We start from the raw sequence: 15279 nt of genomic DNA, 5'->3' as shown, positions 1-15279 counted from the left end.
ATGACCATGCCACCCACGGAATCGATCTCGAGGCCCAGGCTTCGGAAGAGTCGAATGAGAAGACTCTTGCCTCTACAGAGGATGAGTCGCGGTGCTACGTGCTTCTCGTTCTGATGGTCGTCATATCGTGGGCGGATAGTTCTTTTTCAAATCGTTGTGGACAATCCTGGACGCACTCTTCGCAGAGGCACCGCCCGAGGTCCTGAAGTCAGAACAGTCTGTGCGCGCGTATTAGGGAAGGGGGTGTGTTTTAGGAAGGTGGTTGAGATGGGGGCTGCGAGTAGGGTCAAAAGTGAGAAAGGGTTTGGAGGAACGCGAGGGGGATGTAGGGGATGGATGGAGATGAGAGCGTGGCGGATGGGGTTGAGCCGAAGGCTTGAACCTCTGATAGGTTTGTGTGTAATATATCGCGAAGTAGCTCACTAGTTCTTGATTTTGTATTGTCGATGAGAGGCTAGAGCCTGATTTATCGAATGATATGGTTTGGGCCGTCATACCGGCCTTTCCAGCATGACTTCCCATGGACCAAATCGATGGCGCCTGACCCGCTTAGTTTCACTCAACCACTGCCAGTTCCATAGAATTTCTCTTCGCATACGAATTTTTGCTCTTCCTGAAGACTTTCAACATTTGAGTCCCATGGCTTCAATGCACATTTTGTCTTAAAAGCTGCGGGAGGAAAGATGCCTTGCATATATATTCCGGCCCTTCACTCCTTCCTTCGATTCCCCACTAAAATACTTTTTTTGGATAAATATTCACAGTTCGAATGAATATCCTCATTCGCGCAATGTCTGCTTCGTCGTCGTGTGAAGAGTGGACCACGGTCCCTGAGCACTTCGACGTGGAGTCCGAAGACGAGAATCAGCATCTCGATGAGGTAAGGAATCATTTCAGGATATGTGATGCATATGCTGACATGGGTGAAGGATATGGTCTCTGAAGATGAGACCCAATATTACGTCGAGGTACTAAAGGACTTCTGGATACGCCATGCAGATGCTGACCATATGTGAAGGACATCGCCTCTGATGATGACCTCCCTGACCTTGAGGTATTGAAGCACTCCAAAATCCCTGCAGCAAACACTAACCATCCGCGAAGGACGCCTCTTATCCTGAAGCGCCCGAGCCTGCGGATTCCCCCTTTCCCGGCCTCGCCCTGCTCCTAAATACGTTTAGGGACCTTCTCGAGCGCATCGAAAACCTGCTTCGATTCCTCTCGGGTGCCGCTCTGTTTCTTGTGCCCCTCGCTCTTCTTGCTTTCATCAGGCTTGTGGCCGATTTCCAGGCCGGTCCCTTCTTCAAGCTCGCTTCGGTTCCGAAGACAAATGCCACGGTTTCGACGCTTTGGGTCACGGTCACGGTAGCCACGCCCACGATGACATGGATTCTCCCGGCACGCCCCACGAAGAGCTTCACGGTTACGAAAACGAGTGTAGAGACTGTCACTGTCACAGCTTTCCCTTCTCCTTTAGCATCCAACGGTGTACATGGTGCTAAACGCGTCCAGGATGCGCTATCCAAGCTCGAGCGTCTGGGCGAAGCTGTCCTGACAGTTGGTTACTCCAGGGAATCTGCGAAGTCTCCTGGAGACCCTCATTCTGGTACTTTCAAAGGCGAAGATATAGTCGACAAGGAAGTCGCTGCCGTTGTCTGAATGGCTTACGCCGTCCTCGTAGCTGCTGCTCATAGCAACACACAAGCGCTCCAAGCGTGCCTTTCCAGTGCACAAGACACGGCCTCCTCGATGTTCTCGACGTCGGCGCTCACGGCCAGCGCACCAGCTTCTAAGAAGACGGGACACACTAGCAACACCAAGAAAGCACCCAGGTGGTCCTCCGAAGCCTCATGGAACGCCGGTACGGTGGAGATATTCGCCTCAATCTGGGCCGATGCCATTACTGCAGCGTCTTCCGCTGTTTTCGAATACACGAGCGCCGTCCTCCCAGATTGCTCGTCTGCGTCGTTATTACTACTGCCCATGCTTACTGAGAAGGCCGACGACGCCGCTCTGAGCCAGCAGGTTTTCACCGACGGTTTCGAAATCTGCGTTCATGCTGATCGGGCTTTGGAATGCGTTGGCCGCGGCGTGGCCCGCGCAGTGGCCGCAGCAGCAGTGAGGAGGAAGGACTAGATATGGTGGGTGATGGGGTGTGGAGTCTCCATGTTTGCGTTGCTTCCGCTGGCTTGGTTGTCGCGTTACGGAGACTGGGTACTTTGCATCTTTTCTATAGTTATATCATGGAGAACGAATATGTTAGTCTTCGTAATTTGCTAGATCGGAATGCGAGTCATACTTAGTTTTTGACTTGAGAACTGCACCTTTAAAGCCAAACCCGCTCCGACTCCACCTAGCGCACTTCATAATATTACACCGAAAACAGCGAACCTACTTTCCAGCACCTCAGAGTAGGCCAAATGCCAATTCAAATTTTCTTAACTACATAGTCCTCTGAGAGCCTCCAGAAAGACCTATTTACTAACCGAGTAATCCTCCCTTATCACCACCGCCTTTCTTCTTCCCACCCTTCTGCTGCGCCGCCTCATGCTTGCGAAGGTCATCCGGCACCTTGCTGATCTGGCTCTTGGCTAGCATCTGCTTAAGGTCATAAAGCACATCAGCATCCTCGTTACCCCAGAATGTAATAGCCACACCACTCTTGCCCGCACGACCCGTACGACCGATACGATGGGTATAACTCTCGATCGAGTTAGCCATATTGAAGTTAACGACGAGGCTAACGTCCAACACATCGATACCGCGGCCGGCGAGATCAGTAGCAACCAGCACATCTGAACGGCCCTCACGTAAGCTTGCCAAGGCAGCTTCACGCTGTTCCTGCGTTTTCGATCCATGGAGTGTGACGGAGTTGAAGCCCATGTGCTTGATATCGCGGGCGACGGCATCGCAATTGCGCTTGATATTGACGAAGACGATGATGGGTGGCGCGAACTCGCCCGACGAGAGGATTTCCTGCAATCTCTTCTTTCTCTTTTCCTCGCCCTGGATGAACTCGACACGTTGTTCGACGGTCTCGACGGCTTCGCCGACGTTGCCGATGGTTACGATGGCTGGCCTCCGCAGATATTTCCGCGCTATTCGCTCTACCGCAGACGGCATAGTAGCCGTGTACATCATCGTCTGCCTATACAGGCCCCTGGACATGGCGACCGCGTCCTCTGCAGCGTCAGAATCGGGTTTCTCATTGCCCACTGGAAGGGCTTCCAGAATCTTATTGACAGGCTCTTCAAATCCAAAGTCGATCATTCGATCAGCTTCGTCCATGACGACGTAGCAGCACTGACTGAGCACCAAAACGCGGCGCTCGATACAGTCTAGAAGTCGGCCAGGTGTGGCAATGATGATCTCGGCGCCATCGCGGAGCTGGAACGACTGCTCCTCAATCGAATGGCCACCGACGATTACGGCAGTGTTGAAGCCTAGAGGACTTGCAAACTTCCTGGCTTCTACCTCGATCTGTTGGGCCAATTCACGAGTTGGTGCGAGGATAAGGGCATACGGTCCGTCATTTCGGTTTGTAGCATTTAGCGGAGGGAGCTGCGATATATAGACTAGCAGCGGCAGCAGAAAAGCAGCCGTCTTACCGGAACCGGTGACGGCTACTCCGATGAGATCGCGAGATTGTAGGGCAATAGGAATAGCAGCGCGCTGGACGGCCGAGGGGTCAGTATAGCCGACCTGATCGATAATGCGGAGGAGTTTGTCTGGAAGGCCAGATTCGTTCCAGTTGCGCATGGGATTGGGTATCGAGCCGCCCTTCGTACTGATATTGAAGTCTTCCTTGAAGATGCGCCAGTCGCGCTCGCGCATATGCTCCAGCTTCTTTTCACTCCAGTGCTTGTCGAGCTGCGCTCGACTTCCCTCCTCTTTCCGCCGACGCTCCATCTCTAGTATAGCCTCTGCCCGCTCTCTGCCGTTCTCGGGATCTCGCTCGATCATAGCTTCAATGAACTTTTGTGTGCCATGTTCGGCAATTTCCTCTGTGAAGCCGCCTAGTCTGCCACGGCCGAAGAAATTGGCCTCTGCCCTCTGCGAGTATATTGGGTTGTAGTCGACGCTCGTGTCCTCCTCGTCATTCCACTCGAAGTTGAACTTCTTTTCAGTAGTCCGCCTCCTCTTCTTCTTCGCCGAAAAGGTCGACTGGTTCTGTTCCGCGCCCATGTATCTCTGCCTAATCAAGGCTGCTTCTGCATCTTCCGGCGCCGGGCGCTTTCCTGGCCGCTTCTCGCCGGGCTTAGGGACTGGGGGTGGCGGCATATCATTCTTCTGCCGCATCGAGGCTGGCCCAGTGGGAATATCCGGGCGCATCGCACGTGGACCCGTAGGGACTGAAGGCACGCCATTTGCGACTTTATTTGAAGCTCCGTTCTGCGATGTGCCATTTGTTCTGTTCGATGTCTGTTGCTTCTTGCGCGCATCCTCGACTTCTTTCTGCCGCTTTTCCAAAGCAAGCTGCTCGCGCTGCGCTTTCGTGAGGAACTTGGGCTTTGCGGCCGCCGCTTCCTTTTCCCGCTTCGCCTTCAAAATATCGTCAATGCTCGGAGGCTGCTTCTTTTGAGATGCCCATCCTTTCTTCTGCTTTTTAGCTAAGGCAGGGCCTAGTTCTTCTTCAGGTGGAGGTGGAGGTGGAGGCGGAGGAGGAACAGGATCAGAGCTCGGCGGCGGCGGCGGAGGCGGAATCATCGACATGGTGGAAGGGCTTCTTGAGGGCCTTCAGTAGGTTGGAGCAATACCCGGTAGATACCTCTGACGCCGAGCCAGGTTCGAGAAATTTGGAGCCTGTAAAGCACGGTGTTGCAGGTTGTGATGAGGTCCGCGGGCGCGCAATGAGAGACTAGCGGCGATGCCAAGACCTGCGACGACGGACACCAAGTCACGTGCCCATTTCTGCCTTCGAGGCCCGGGGACCCGTGGACATCTGGATTTGGTATACTTATTCCGTGGTTGATGTGGTCATGGCTACGGCGTGCCGTAGTAGAGAGATTTGAAGACTAGAAGTGACGATTCTTGCCGTGGACCGCGCCTAACGCGTATCCTAGATTGGTCGCAGGGCTAACTGGGCTGATAGCTATTGTGTACTGACCCAGAATGGCAGGCAACTGGTAACTAGCCTATCAAACAACTTGGAACGACCAGAAACGTTGAGAGCAACGGCTGAAGGCTACATTGGAGCTATGCGGTCCGCCTACCCTCGAGAAGGCTCCCGTCTAAATGATACCTATGCCTTCGTCTATGATCCCTCGATCATTGCCATGTCGAAGCCTTTTAGGCAGCGTCCATATCCTTCCATGACTCCAAAACTATGTTGTGTCCGTTCAACCAGCAGCCCTGTATGCCAACGACCACCTCAGTCCTGCCTTCCCTTCAGTAACCGCTTCGTCACCTTGTCCTTCTCGATGATGTATACGTGTGCGCCCCAGCCTGATAGTGCGTCTCGGTCGACGGCGTTGAGCAGTGCCTGCGAGACCGTCTCGAAGAGGTCTTCCGGGCCCTGTACCAACAATTAGCGCTACCGGTCGCACCTCCTTCTGCCGACCATCAGAATATCTTACCAGATCCGGCTCCCACAGCCCCTCACAAGTACCAAATAGCTGATCACTCGCGGTCCCACTGACGATGAAATCCTTCGCAAAGTCAATGCACCCAATGCTATCGAAGCCGCAGATAAACGGCTTCCCCGTTGTCTGGTTGATGCCCGCAATCACTGGGGACACGAAATACGGTCCGAACCGCCGCTCGTACAGGCTCGAGCTGACGAGGTTGGCCATGGTCTGCGGCGAGATATTGCGCTCCTCGCGTAGCCGGTACATGTTCACTTTGTAGCGGAAGAGGTCGGAGACGGTGGACACGTCGGTGGCGAGGCCTGTTAGACCGAGGTATACGTCGCTGTATTGGAATATCTTGGGGAAGTTGTTGGAGACGGTAAGGGCTTGCATTCCGAGGCGGAGATCGCAGGCTATCGCGACGCAGTCTTTGCCAACCATGGCCACGCAGGCGCCGCCGTCTGTGATATTGTTAGAGATTGGGAAACTAGGGACCGTTGGAAGCATATCGTACTTATTGAGAACGGGGAAGACTGCTTCCGTTAGCTGTATACAGCATGTTGGTCGGAGTTTGAAGCTCACCATGGCTATGGATGTGCGTGGGAACGCGTGTGATTAGTTCAGCAGCTGTATTTCGAGGGACCGGAGGGACTAAGTTAAGGAGGAAAGGGCAAGAGGCGGTGGTGATGAAGCTGCTGGTGATGTTGCACGTAGGTAGCAACAGCTACGCGGCGGAAGCTACGTCCAGCGCTGAGCTCGGGCCACCCTTGCACGTGATGCAGAATTTCATTCGCGTCCGAAATCCAGCTCCGATCTCAATTCAAATCACCAAACCACAATGAGTACACAGCAGCAGATACAGTTAGCAAAGTCGCTACCGCCGCGTCTTATACGCTTCTTCGAGCGCTTCCCGCCGCCAGCTCTCCTCCAAAACACTGCGGCGCCCGCTCTGCGCTCCGCAGGAACTGCACCCACGACTTCACCCACCGATCCGAATGCGCCCGCGATAGAAAGCTCGACCCCAGAACTTTCCTCCGAGGCACCACCGTCCTCCTCTAGCGAACTTCCCTACCACAACCCCTTCTTGCCCCGCAAGAACTACACCACCGGCCGGTGGTACGGTCCCGCCTATGGCCTACGAAAACAGGCTGAGCTCGTCAAGCTAGCCCAAACGCATGGCGTGTTGGACCTCCTCCCCTGGACGATCAAGAAGCCCGGCGAGAAGGAGAAGAGGCGGATAGAAAGGGGTTTGCAGGTCAAGGGGACGGGAGTCGGCGAGAAGGTGAAGGGCAAGCTGTGGGAGAGGACACTCAAGGGCCGGCTGGAGATGAGGCGGCAGGCTATGCTAGGAATGCCGCAATTGATCCAGGAATGGAAACAGGTGAGTGACATTTTCGTGTGGCAGTGTGAGAGAAGAGAATCCACGGCTAATATTCATGCAGAAAGGTCATGGAAGAGGGTGGAAAAAGTGGCCGAGCGGGAAGGCAAAGAAGTCGTGACGGAGGGATGTGGGGATATTGTGAAGCGGCTGATGTGCTCTGGTCTCAGGTTGCTTGTGAGATTCAGAGACTTGTGTATATTCTATGCGTACGGAAAGGAAGGAAGAGCATTTCGCCATCTATGTATCGGCATCGAGCAAATCCGCTCTGTATCATACAAAGGAATACCACTTGCATTTCGCACCTGGGCTAATGGAGTGCTCGACGAGCTCATATTGGTCTATAACCGAGTGGTGATTGATGCTGAGTGTAACCAGGGTATCCGACGGGGTATGCAGACTGAACTTCCTCCTCCGACACGCTGTTCCGAGTACAATGCCGCCGCGGCGGCATGCACTCCTTCCACCATCCTGAAATATTCGAACCACCAACAAAAGAGCGGTGTATATGCACCTGTATCAACATGCAATGAAATTCCCATGTCACTGCTGGTACAACAACTTCCGGTGGAGCGACATTCATCCGTCCTCCATGATGCACACCATCTTCCACCCATTAGCATAGACAGGGGATCCATCTTCTTCTTCATACCTTAGGTATTCACATGACCATTTCCTCATCCGCGTAGATGGAATGAGCCTCATGCTCTCGCGCGTTTGCAAAAGCACCGTACTGATTCTCCATGTCCAGGATGCTGCCAACGTTCTTCTCCCACAGTCCACCGTTGTACACGGGATCTGTTGCTTGATTGTACCTTGTCGACTCTTTGAGGTGATTGACCGCAGCTTTCGCCGACTCGTCATACTCCCTTCTCGCCAACATATCGTAACCCGAGACAATATATGGTTCGGCGTTCGGCGTGTCAGGAGATGACGCGAGGATATGTCGCGTCGCGTGCACGGCTGCAGAGTCCATTGCCCCGTCCATGCTCTGGTCCAGCTGTTGTTGGTGCTTCTGAATCTCGTCCTGCTGCGCCCGTTCCTCTAACATCTTGTCGTATCTCAGCTTTGCCATTGCCTCCTCTTGCGCCAAACTCGTAGGCGGCCAGTCATACAGCTGCCTCGAGGTATTGTAGTCCACGTTCGCCGGATAGCCCTGTCTACCCTGTGGAGGTGAGATTCGCCAAAGCTCAAGAAGACGGAGACGTTGGTCATCGTCTGCGTTCTGGAACAGGTCAATCTGGGAGGGGAAGAGTAGAGAGGGGTCGATGCTGTTACGCAGAAGGATCGCTTCGAGCTCGGACACATCTATCTGCGTCTTCGCCGGTTCCTGCGGGATGTGACGAATGGGAACGACATGGTGGCTGTGCGTGTAGTGCTGGGAGACGTAGGTGATCGGCTTGGATACCTGTTCTTCTCCTTGTTGCTGCACTAATTGCTCTTCAGGCACCTGCAGCTGCGCTTGGGGAATTTGTTGGGGCGGGGCTTGGGAGAGGTTCATGTGGGCTGAGAACAGCCGGGCGAGCTCTTCTTGCTGCATGTTTGCGTTCTCTTCTTGCTTGCCCCGGACGTTGATGCCCGTTGATATCGCACCGCACTATGACGTCAATCGTCAGTATATCGAGATGATGACAGGACAGGAGCTTACGTGTGAGCAGGAGTTATTCTGAGAGAAGACGGAAGCTGTGAAGGGCACAGGAGTGTTGTAAGTGCAGATGGTGCAGAAATTCACCAAGAGTGGCTGCATCAGAGGCTCCCAGGTATCAACAGGTACTGTATGCTCCGGAACGTAGAGGTAGAGAGATCAGCTGTATATCAGTCGGAGAAGTAAGTACTGCTCAAAGCATATGCGATGGTGTAGCCGGACCAGCTCGTGTAGGAAGCCTTTGAGTCCGGAGTTCTTATTGATAGACGCGTATCCTCGGCGCGTCGCGTTTGGGCGCTGACGCCTACCAGGGCTCTTTATGCGGACGCCGGCAACGTGGCCGGATTAGGAAGAGAGAGCTGTGAATAAAGGAGAGCCAACAAAGCAGGCGAGAAGGTGGTTGTTGCGGTCACAAAGGCGTTGTGGCAGCGCTGGTTCTTTTAAGTATTTCAGGTGATGGATCGGGTCATGCGCCTGCTGGGGGGTTGAGGAAGAAAAAAGCGGGATGATGTGGCCGGCCGACCAGTCATTCGAAACTTGAAACATAAATTGTCCCGCTAGCACCAGAGGAGCCAATAAGCCTTGCTGAGGCCCTGTGACTTCCGCAAAATATGGTCGCCAGCTCATCAACCTGTATTGGCGGATGCGCCCTCGAACAGCGGCCGTTGACGATTGGAGCGTCTAATGTCGGGAGAACGCGGGCTCAATGACAGGAGCGCAGCTAGATCATCTGCAAAGAAAGCAACAACATGTCCCAATGGCGAGAAAGCGACCCCGGCACGTCGCAAGATCGTGAGGGACAAATTGTCGAGTGCGGAATGGTGGTGAAATGGCTGCCTGAGAATCGAGGTGTGGATTCCAAAGCGCCAAGAGATTAGATCTGCGCTAGCCCAAAAGAGAATCGAGCTCCAACGCTGGGCAGGCAGTTGCGACTTGCGCGTTGAGTCTGCGAGGTAAACTCCATCAAACACGGGCAAATCCCAGGCCCCAGCTACCCAACTTCTCTTCCACGCATCTCTAACCCTGCTACCGTCCGCGTAATCTCTAAACCGATTCTCCCCCTCCCGCAACCACCATGGTGAGCCTCGTGGCGCCGCGTTTTCCGAAGCTTCGAACTGACAGCTGCTCGTAGACGTCAATAGGCACGGGCTATGACCTGTCCAACTCTGTCTTCTCCCCCGATGGCCGGAACTTCCAAGTGCGTACAGTATTTCTGACCCACTGCCAACGTATGCTCACGCAGCCAGGTCGAATATGCGGTGAAGGCGGTGGAGAACGGAGGCACAGCCATCGGAATACGGTGCAAGGACGGTGTTGTGCTGGCTCTAGAAAAGCTCATCACTAGCAAACTGCTCAAGCCTGGGGCGAACAAGCGAATAGTGACGGTGGACCGGAATGTGGGCATTGTAAGCTTGCGACTCACTAAACAGCACGCTGAAGCCTCCGTGGGCATAATTTAACATTGGCCAATCCAGGTGTCTTCGGGTCTTCTTCCGGACGGCCGCCACTTCGTATCACGCGCCCGCGACGAGGCCGCCTCATGGCGTAACCTCTATAAGGCACCCATCCCCACATCCTCCCTCGCCGACCGCATGGGAAGCTACGTCCAGGCGTATACCCTCTACTCCAGCGTACGACCCTTCGGTGTGACAGCCATCATAGCGGGTTGGGACTCTGAGGCCGAGCTCCCGGTGGACGGCCAGGTTGGTTCGGGGCCAAAGGCCGGCTCTGGAGGCAAGAAGGACGGCGCGACACATGGCGGCCCGCATCTATACATGATCGAGCCGAGCGGCCTGTACTGGGTATGCCATGGAACAGTATTTCAATAAAGTGTGAAGGCTAATAAAGGTTACAGGGCTACTACGGTGCGGCTACAGGCAAAGGCCGACAAATTGCCAAGTCAGAGCTGGAGAAGCTGAACCTTTCGGAAGGCGAGCTATCGCTCGAAGATGGCGTGAAGGAGGCCGCCCGTATCATCCATATCGCACACGATGACAACAAAGACAAGGAGTTCGAGCTAGAGATGACCTGGATCAGCTCCCTAGACGGACCAACCAAGGGCAGGCACGAGGAGGTGCCAAAGGAGCTGCGGGAGGAGGCAGAGAAGCTGGCGAAGAAGGCGCTGGAGGGCGATGATGAGGACGAGGAGGAGGAAAAGATGCAGGAGTAATTGGCCGAATGTACTATACTAGGTGCGGGCGCAGCATAGACGGTCATGCATGGTAACCATCGATTTCGGAAGCCACCTAGGCAGTTCACCAGCGACGCGCGATCTGAAATCGGCCACTTTAAGATTGACGACGCGATGGTCTGGTCTCGAGATCACCCCCAATTAGATATCGAGTGATTAATTGAATTTCACCAGATATCGAGAGCTGATTCGGCTGTTCTTAGAGAGGCGCGAAGCGCTTCAGTGAATGAAGAACACATAGGCTTCCGCGTTGCGGGTTCCTGTAAGGTTTGTGTCTATTGCGTGGACCTAGGAACATAGAGACACCGCATCGTGACGTATCACAGGTACCTTCCCAAACGTTCGCCCCACTCGGCGCGTAATTCAGTTTAGCAACATCAACAGAGTCCCGGGCTCTGCCTATAATTCCACTAGACAAACCCCCGTTTCTCAAGCAACTCCAACGATCATTTCCCACTGACGAGCATGCCTCCAACATTGCTGCTCATCCGCCACGCGCAAGCGTTGCACAACGTCGCTGATGACTGGTCCATTCGCGATCCTCCGCTCTCCGAACTCGGCGAACAGCAATGCGCCGAATTGCACGAGAGCCTGAAGACGAGCAGAATTGGAAATGAAGTTGATCTCATTGTTGCGTCTGCTATGAGGAGGGCACTCCAGACTGCAAGCTTAGGGCTGGATTGGCTGATTAAAGAAAAGAACGTGACGGTCCTTCCTGATGCGGGCTGGCAGGGTATGCCGTCTAATCCCTCGTTTTTCGTCTGGAAAACCTACGTTCGGTCACAGTTTACCTACTTTCCCACGTTGCTCGGAATGCTGGCATATAACTTTCCTTGTTGAGGGCCCTGTTCGTACTTCAATATATAGCTAACGATACGATCAGAAAATGCTGACAAGCCCTGCGACACCGGATCACCCATCGAAGTCATGTCCAAGGAATTTCCTAACTTCGACTTCTCTGTGGTAGATCCGCTCTATCCTGACAAGACGACGAATCTAAGCGCGAATCCCTACGCGTTCACCCGAAGAGCCATTGTCGCCCGCGGCCAAACGTGCTTGAAAGCACTCTACTCCCGCCCCGAGAAGGTTATCGCTGTGGTCTCGCACTCAGGGTTCATGCGCACGGCCATTTGCAATAGGCGCTTCTTCAACGCGGATTGGAGGGTATTCGATTTCGACGAAGAGAAGATGAAGCAGAGCAAGAAGAGGGGCGAGGGCGTGAACGGAGATGGGATGTATTTGCTAAAGGAATGGAAAGAAACCGAGGGAAAGGGGGGCGGGATGGGCAGGAGCGATGCGGGCATCTTTGGGATACTGCCGACGGATTTCCCACCTGAGGTTGAGGAGGAGACAACAACGGAAGTTCCCCAGCACTCCGGTTCTTAATGCCAAATTCATGGGGAGGATGTTTCGACCGGGTTTTGAGCGAGCGAGGAGTATCGGAAAGAGAGCGCATGCATCATAGACGGGTGGTATCTGGTATTCTAGCGCTAGAGTTCGGCTTCTGCGCAGCATATACTGGCCCTACCGCCGAACTCATGATTAACCGGGGACCGAGAGATATTGATTCCAGCATCCTTCATACACTAGTCACACTAGCTTTGCGATTTGACTCTGAGCATCCCGCTGAGATAGAGCTGTGACTGCTCCTGGTTACGATAACACCGTAAGCAGCCACGACTCACTCGATTGTTTCAAAACTCCACGATAGCGACCTCGGGAGATTCAACCCATTAATACTCCGCGTGAATGGCCGAATATTGAATCCTCCATAGAGTTATTTAACATTTCGACCAACGGCGATCCCAGCTCCAACTAACCATTTGAGGAGACTGGATGCTCGGTCCGCGGACTCAGCGTGAGTTACAGGGGTGCGTGTGGTCTCGTTTACATACGACCCTAGCGACACGATGAATCCTTCGTTGAAATCCAAGACCGAGCGCGACGAAAGGAGATTAGGATCGGTATTGGACAACATGGTCAGAACAAGCGCAAAATAAGCTTGATTTCGAGCTACGGGAGATGGTGGGGGCAATGTTATACCCGTACATCTGCTGTCCCTAGTCTCTTTTGCTCCTCTTGCTCCTCTTGCGTCCACATTGATTGCCGCCTTTCTCTACAGTCCGATTTATTCCGCGACTTTGAGATGTTGTAAATGGTGCCTCTATCCTCGACCGCACGCTTCGCGGTCTTGACAATCTTTATCAGCCAGGTGGGCGCAACCTGTTATTATCCGAACGGCGACTCAGATTCCAGTCATTTTCCTTGCAGTTCTAGCGGGATAAGCATTTGCTGCGCGGAGGGCTTTCAGTGCCTTAGCAATGGACTGTGTGCGGACTCGAGATACGAGAACTGGGGTCGGGTCTTAAGAGGAGGGTGTACCGACCAGAGCTGGGGGTCGGGTTGTCCCTCAGTGTGTGCTGACAGTGAGTTCTACCTTTACTGCCTGAGTACGGCGTTGTAGATTAAAGAGCTAATAGATAACAGCTTGGCCCCAAGGCGACGGGACAGTACAATACTGTGGAAGCGGGAAGTACTGCTGCGGTGGCTCAGAAGATTGCTGTACCGATAGCAGCGTGGAGAAGGTGGATCTGGGGGAACCCCAGGTGGTAGCCATCGCAGGCGAGAGTACTAGCAATATGGGAGTGACGAGCGTGCAACAACAAGACACGCCGCAGCCTACGAGTATGCCAGCATCCGAGCAGCAGCAAACCCAGCAACAAGAGCCGCAGGCTCCAGGCCCGCCCTCTTCCAATTCTCCCTCGTCGGGCTATGGCACAACGACGGGAATCCCAAGCCCATCAGCATCAGGCGCCGTCGTTACTCTGACAGGCTCTACCGGGCTCGTAACCGTTACCCTCGCAATCGATCGCACCATTTCCCCCTCCGCGTCATCCCCTGCGCCTGCAGCAACAGCCACGCAAACCATAACCGGCGAAGCGCTCCACCGCGGTGCCAACAGCACGATTGCAATCAGCGTGGGAGTGGGAGTAGGCATAGGAGTACTTCTGTTCCTCACGGTGTTCGGAGCATGCTGGTACATGCAGCGCAAGAAGCGCCGGCAACGAGGCGTAATGTCCGGAGAGACAGGAGACGAAGCGGTGGATCCCTTTGAGCGGGTTGACAGTAGAGGGACAGATGCGGGAAAGAATGATCATCCGTACGGGAGGGGTTCTGGAGTACTCTACGAGTTGGAAGGGCATAGGGCAATTGAGTTACCGGCTAATGGGGATCCGAGGGAGATGGATGGGAGAGGGCTAGATAAAGAAGAGAAGGAGATAGAGATGACAGCTCGGGCATTGTAGGATGGGCCGAATAGACGCCTAAATGAAAAAGGAGATACCCAGGCATGGCTTGCCTTTCTGCACTACGGCTAATGTGTGGTGTAGGAGACGCTCCTCATACCAGCCCAGTTCATACACGCCTACGGCTTTTTGGAATTCTAAGAGCGTTTCAGCAGTTTTCACGTCTGGGCACTCGACCCTATAGTCGCGTCGCGGTTGAGTTGATGCTTATCGATAATCGACCAGATGATGGCAGGGTTGGGACCCCAGAGCGCTCCTGCCTTTTCTCCAACCTCTCAGCTCCATCCGTTTTCCTCAACCCCCGCTTCGATCCACCGCTCATCGCCATCCACATGCTCGTCCATATTTTATCGATCAACAGTGTTGTTCTCTTCTTGCAAGGAGCTGCGCCATTGGTATGTGCTGCCAAGCAGCTTGCGTCAGGCCCTCGTGGCTTTGTGGTGTGGGGTAAATTGATAACAGCTTCGCCCAGGGACAGCCAACTCCTCTCTCAATGCTTCCGCCGGCCTGTTATCGGAGCTTTTCTTCTTCCGCTTTCTCGTCGCTTGCCAGGCTTCCCGTCTAGTTTTTCGTTTCGCTGCGCCTCCTCTGTCATCCTTGCTTCATTTATCTCCTTTGATCAAAGACATCTAACGTAGACCTAATCGCCGCTGACGCCGGGTCTCCGAGGAAAAGATGGCCACGAGAACCCCAAGACGATCCTAGATCGCCATGATCTGCCCCTGTCCAGAAGACCCCTTGTTCCTGACGGAATGTTTGCTCGTGCCTCGGGGTCGCCACCGGCTCTGTCAAATCCAAGCCAAGCTTTACCCTGGAAGCTTGTGCATACCGCTCTTCTCCATGCCTTCTTTCGGTATTGGATCTCCGTTTCTGATCGTCAGTTCATCATGGCCACGTTTCCTGCGTCGATCACCCACCACCCTCCGGCCCGCTCAGGAAAGACGGTTGGGTTTCCTTCCCAGCAAGCTGCCGACAAAGTTTACACACGCCGTCTTTAGAAGCACTAATTAGTTAACCGCCTAGCCTTATCAGAAATGGCCTACGACGTTCTGCCAGATGTTCGAGAACACGTCTGTGTTTCACGTCTGCTAGGTGGCTTCAGAAACATGAAACGCCGAGGTGCGAGGCGGGTGGCGTATATTACTTTCCTGCATCTCTTGATGCTCCTAGACGTATGCGTCGCTTAGCGACCA

The 15279-nt window shown here is 54.0% G+C and overlaps 8 protein-coding genes across 8 annotated transcripts; 5 read left to right on the top strand and 3 right to left on the bottom strand.

Annotated features, from left to right (window-relative positions):
• Positions 1-790: 790 nt before the first annotated feature.
• BU26DRAFT_559837 (uncharacterized protein) lies at positions 791-2136 on the top strand (the record flags this gene model as incomplete). Its single annotated transcript, XM_033832751.1, has 5 exons — positions 791-880; positions 930-968; positions 1019-1054; positions 1105-1606; positions 1682-2136. The coding sequence occupies 5 exons, from the start codon at positions 791-793 to the stop codon at positions 2134-2136; spliced, it is 1122 nt and encodes a 373-aa protein (XP_033690229.1).
• Positions 2137-2280: 144 nt separating this feature from the next.
• On the bottom strand, positions 2281-4833 carry BU26DRAFT_514976 (DEAD-domain-containing protein). The gene has a single exon (XM_033827952.1). It carries the CDS (start codon positions 4711-4713, stop codon positions 2482-2484), a length of 2232 nt encoding a protein of 743 aa, XP_033690228.1. The 5' UTR covers positions 4714-4833; the 3' UTR covers positions 2281-2481.
• Positions 4834-5021: 188 nt separating this feature from the next.
• BU26DRAFT_514974 (proteasome subunit beta type-3) lies at positions 5022-6272 on the bottom strand. Its single transcript, XM_033827951.1, has 4 exons — positions 6150-6272; positions 6082-6100; positions 5577-6028; positions 5022-5515 (listed from the first exon to the last, which is right to left on the bottom strand). The coding sequence occupies exons 1-4, from the start codon at positions 6150-6152 to the stop codon at positions 5372-5374; spliced, it is 618 nt and encodes a 205-aa protein (XP_033690227.1). The 5' UTR covers positions 6153-6272; the 3' UTR covers positions 5022-5371.
• Positions 6273-6395: 123 nt separating this feature from the next.
• On the top strand, positions 6396-7256 carry BU26DRAFT_514973 (uncharacterized protein). The gene is made up of 2 exons (XM_033827950.1): positions 6396-6948; positions 7010-7256. Exons 1-2 carry the CDS (start codon positions 6406-6408, stop codon positions 7064-7066), a joined length of 600 nt encoding a protein of 199 aa, XP_033690226.1. The 5' UTR covers positions 6396-6405; the 3' UTR covers positions 7067-7256.
• BU26DRAFT_514972 (uncharacterized protein) lies at positions 7177-9093 on the bottom strand. Its single transcript, XM_033827949.1, has 2 exons — positions 8594-9093; positions 7177-8542 (listed from the first exon to the last, which is right to left on the bottom strand). Exons 1-2 carry the CDS (start codon positions 8690-8692, stop codon positions 7607-7609), a joined length of 1035 nt encoding a protein of 344 aa, XP_033690225.1. The 5' UTR covers positions 8693-9093; the 3' UTR covers positions 7177-7606.
• A 572-nt stretch (positions 9094-9665) lies between these two features.
• Positions 9666-10760, top strand: BU26DRAFT_528008 (proteasome subunit alpha type-3; the record flags this gene model as incomplete). Its single annotated transcript, XM_033830824.1, has 5 exons — positions 9666-9668; positions 9723-9788; positions 9838-9996; positions 10066-10392; positions 10446-10760. 5 exons carry the CDS (start codon positions 9666-9668, stop codon positions 10758-10760), a joined length of 870 nt encoding a protein of 289 aa, XP_033690224.1.
• Positions 10761-11246: 486 nt separating this feature from the next.
• On the top strand, positions 11247-12131 carry BU26DRAFT_384748 (phosphoglycerate mutase-like protein; the record flags this gene model as incomplete). The annotated part of the gene is made up of 2 exons (XM_033822616.1): positions 11247-11514; positions 11665-12131. Coding segments are annotated over 2 exons (735 nt in total), but the record flags the coding sequence as incomplete, so codon positions are not given.
• Positions 12132-12805: 674 nt separating this feature from the next.
• Positions 12806-14273, top strand: BU26DRAFT_547221 (uncharacterized protein). The gene is made up of 2 exons (XM_033831874.1): positions 12806-13207; positions 13269-14273. The coding sequence occupies exons 1-2, from the start codon at positions 12937-12939 to the stop codon at positions 14084-14086; spliced, it is 1089 nt and encodes a 362-aa protein (XP_033690222.1). The 5' UTR covers positions 12806-12936; the 3' UTR covers positions 14087-14273.
• The last annotated feature ends 1006 nt before the right edge of the window (positions 14274-15279 follow it).

The sequence above is a fragment of the Trematosphaeria pertusa genome (genome assembly GCF_010094035.1).
Source record: "Trematosphaeria pertusa strain CBS 122368 unplaced genomic scaffold BU26scaffold_2, whole genome shotgun sequence".
Lineage (NCBI taxonomy): Eukaryota > Fungi > Ascomycota > Dothideomycetes > Pleosporales > Trematosphaeriaceae > Trematosphaeria > Trematosphaeria pertusa.
The sequence above is the reverse complement of the archived record's forward strand: the minus strand, read 5'-3'. Positions and strand labels throughout refer to the sequence as shown.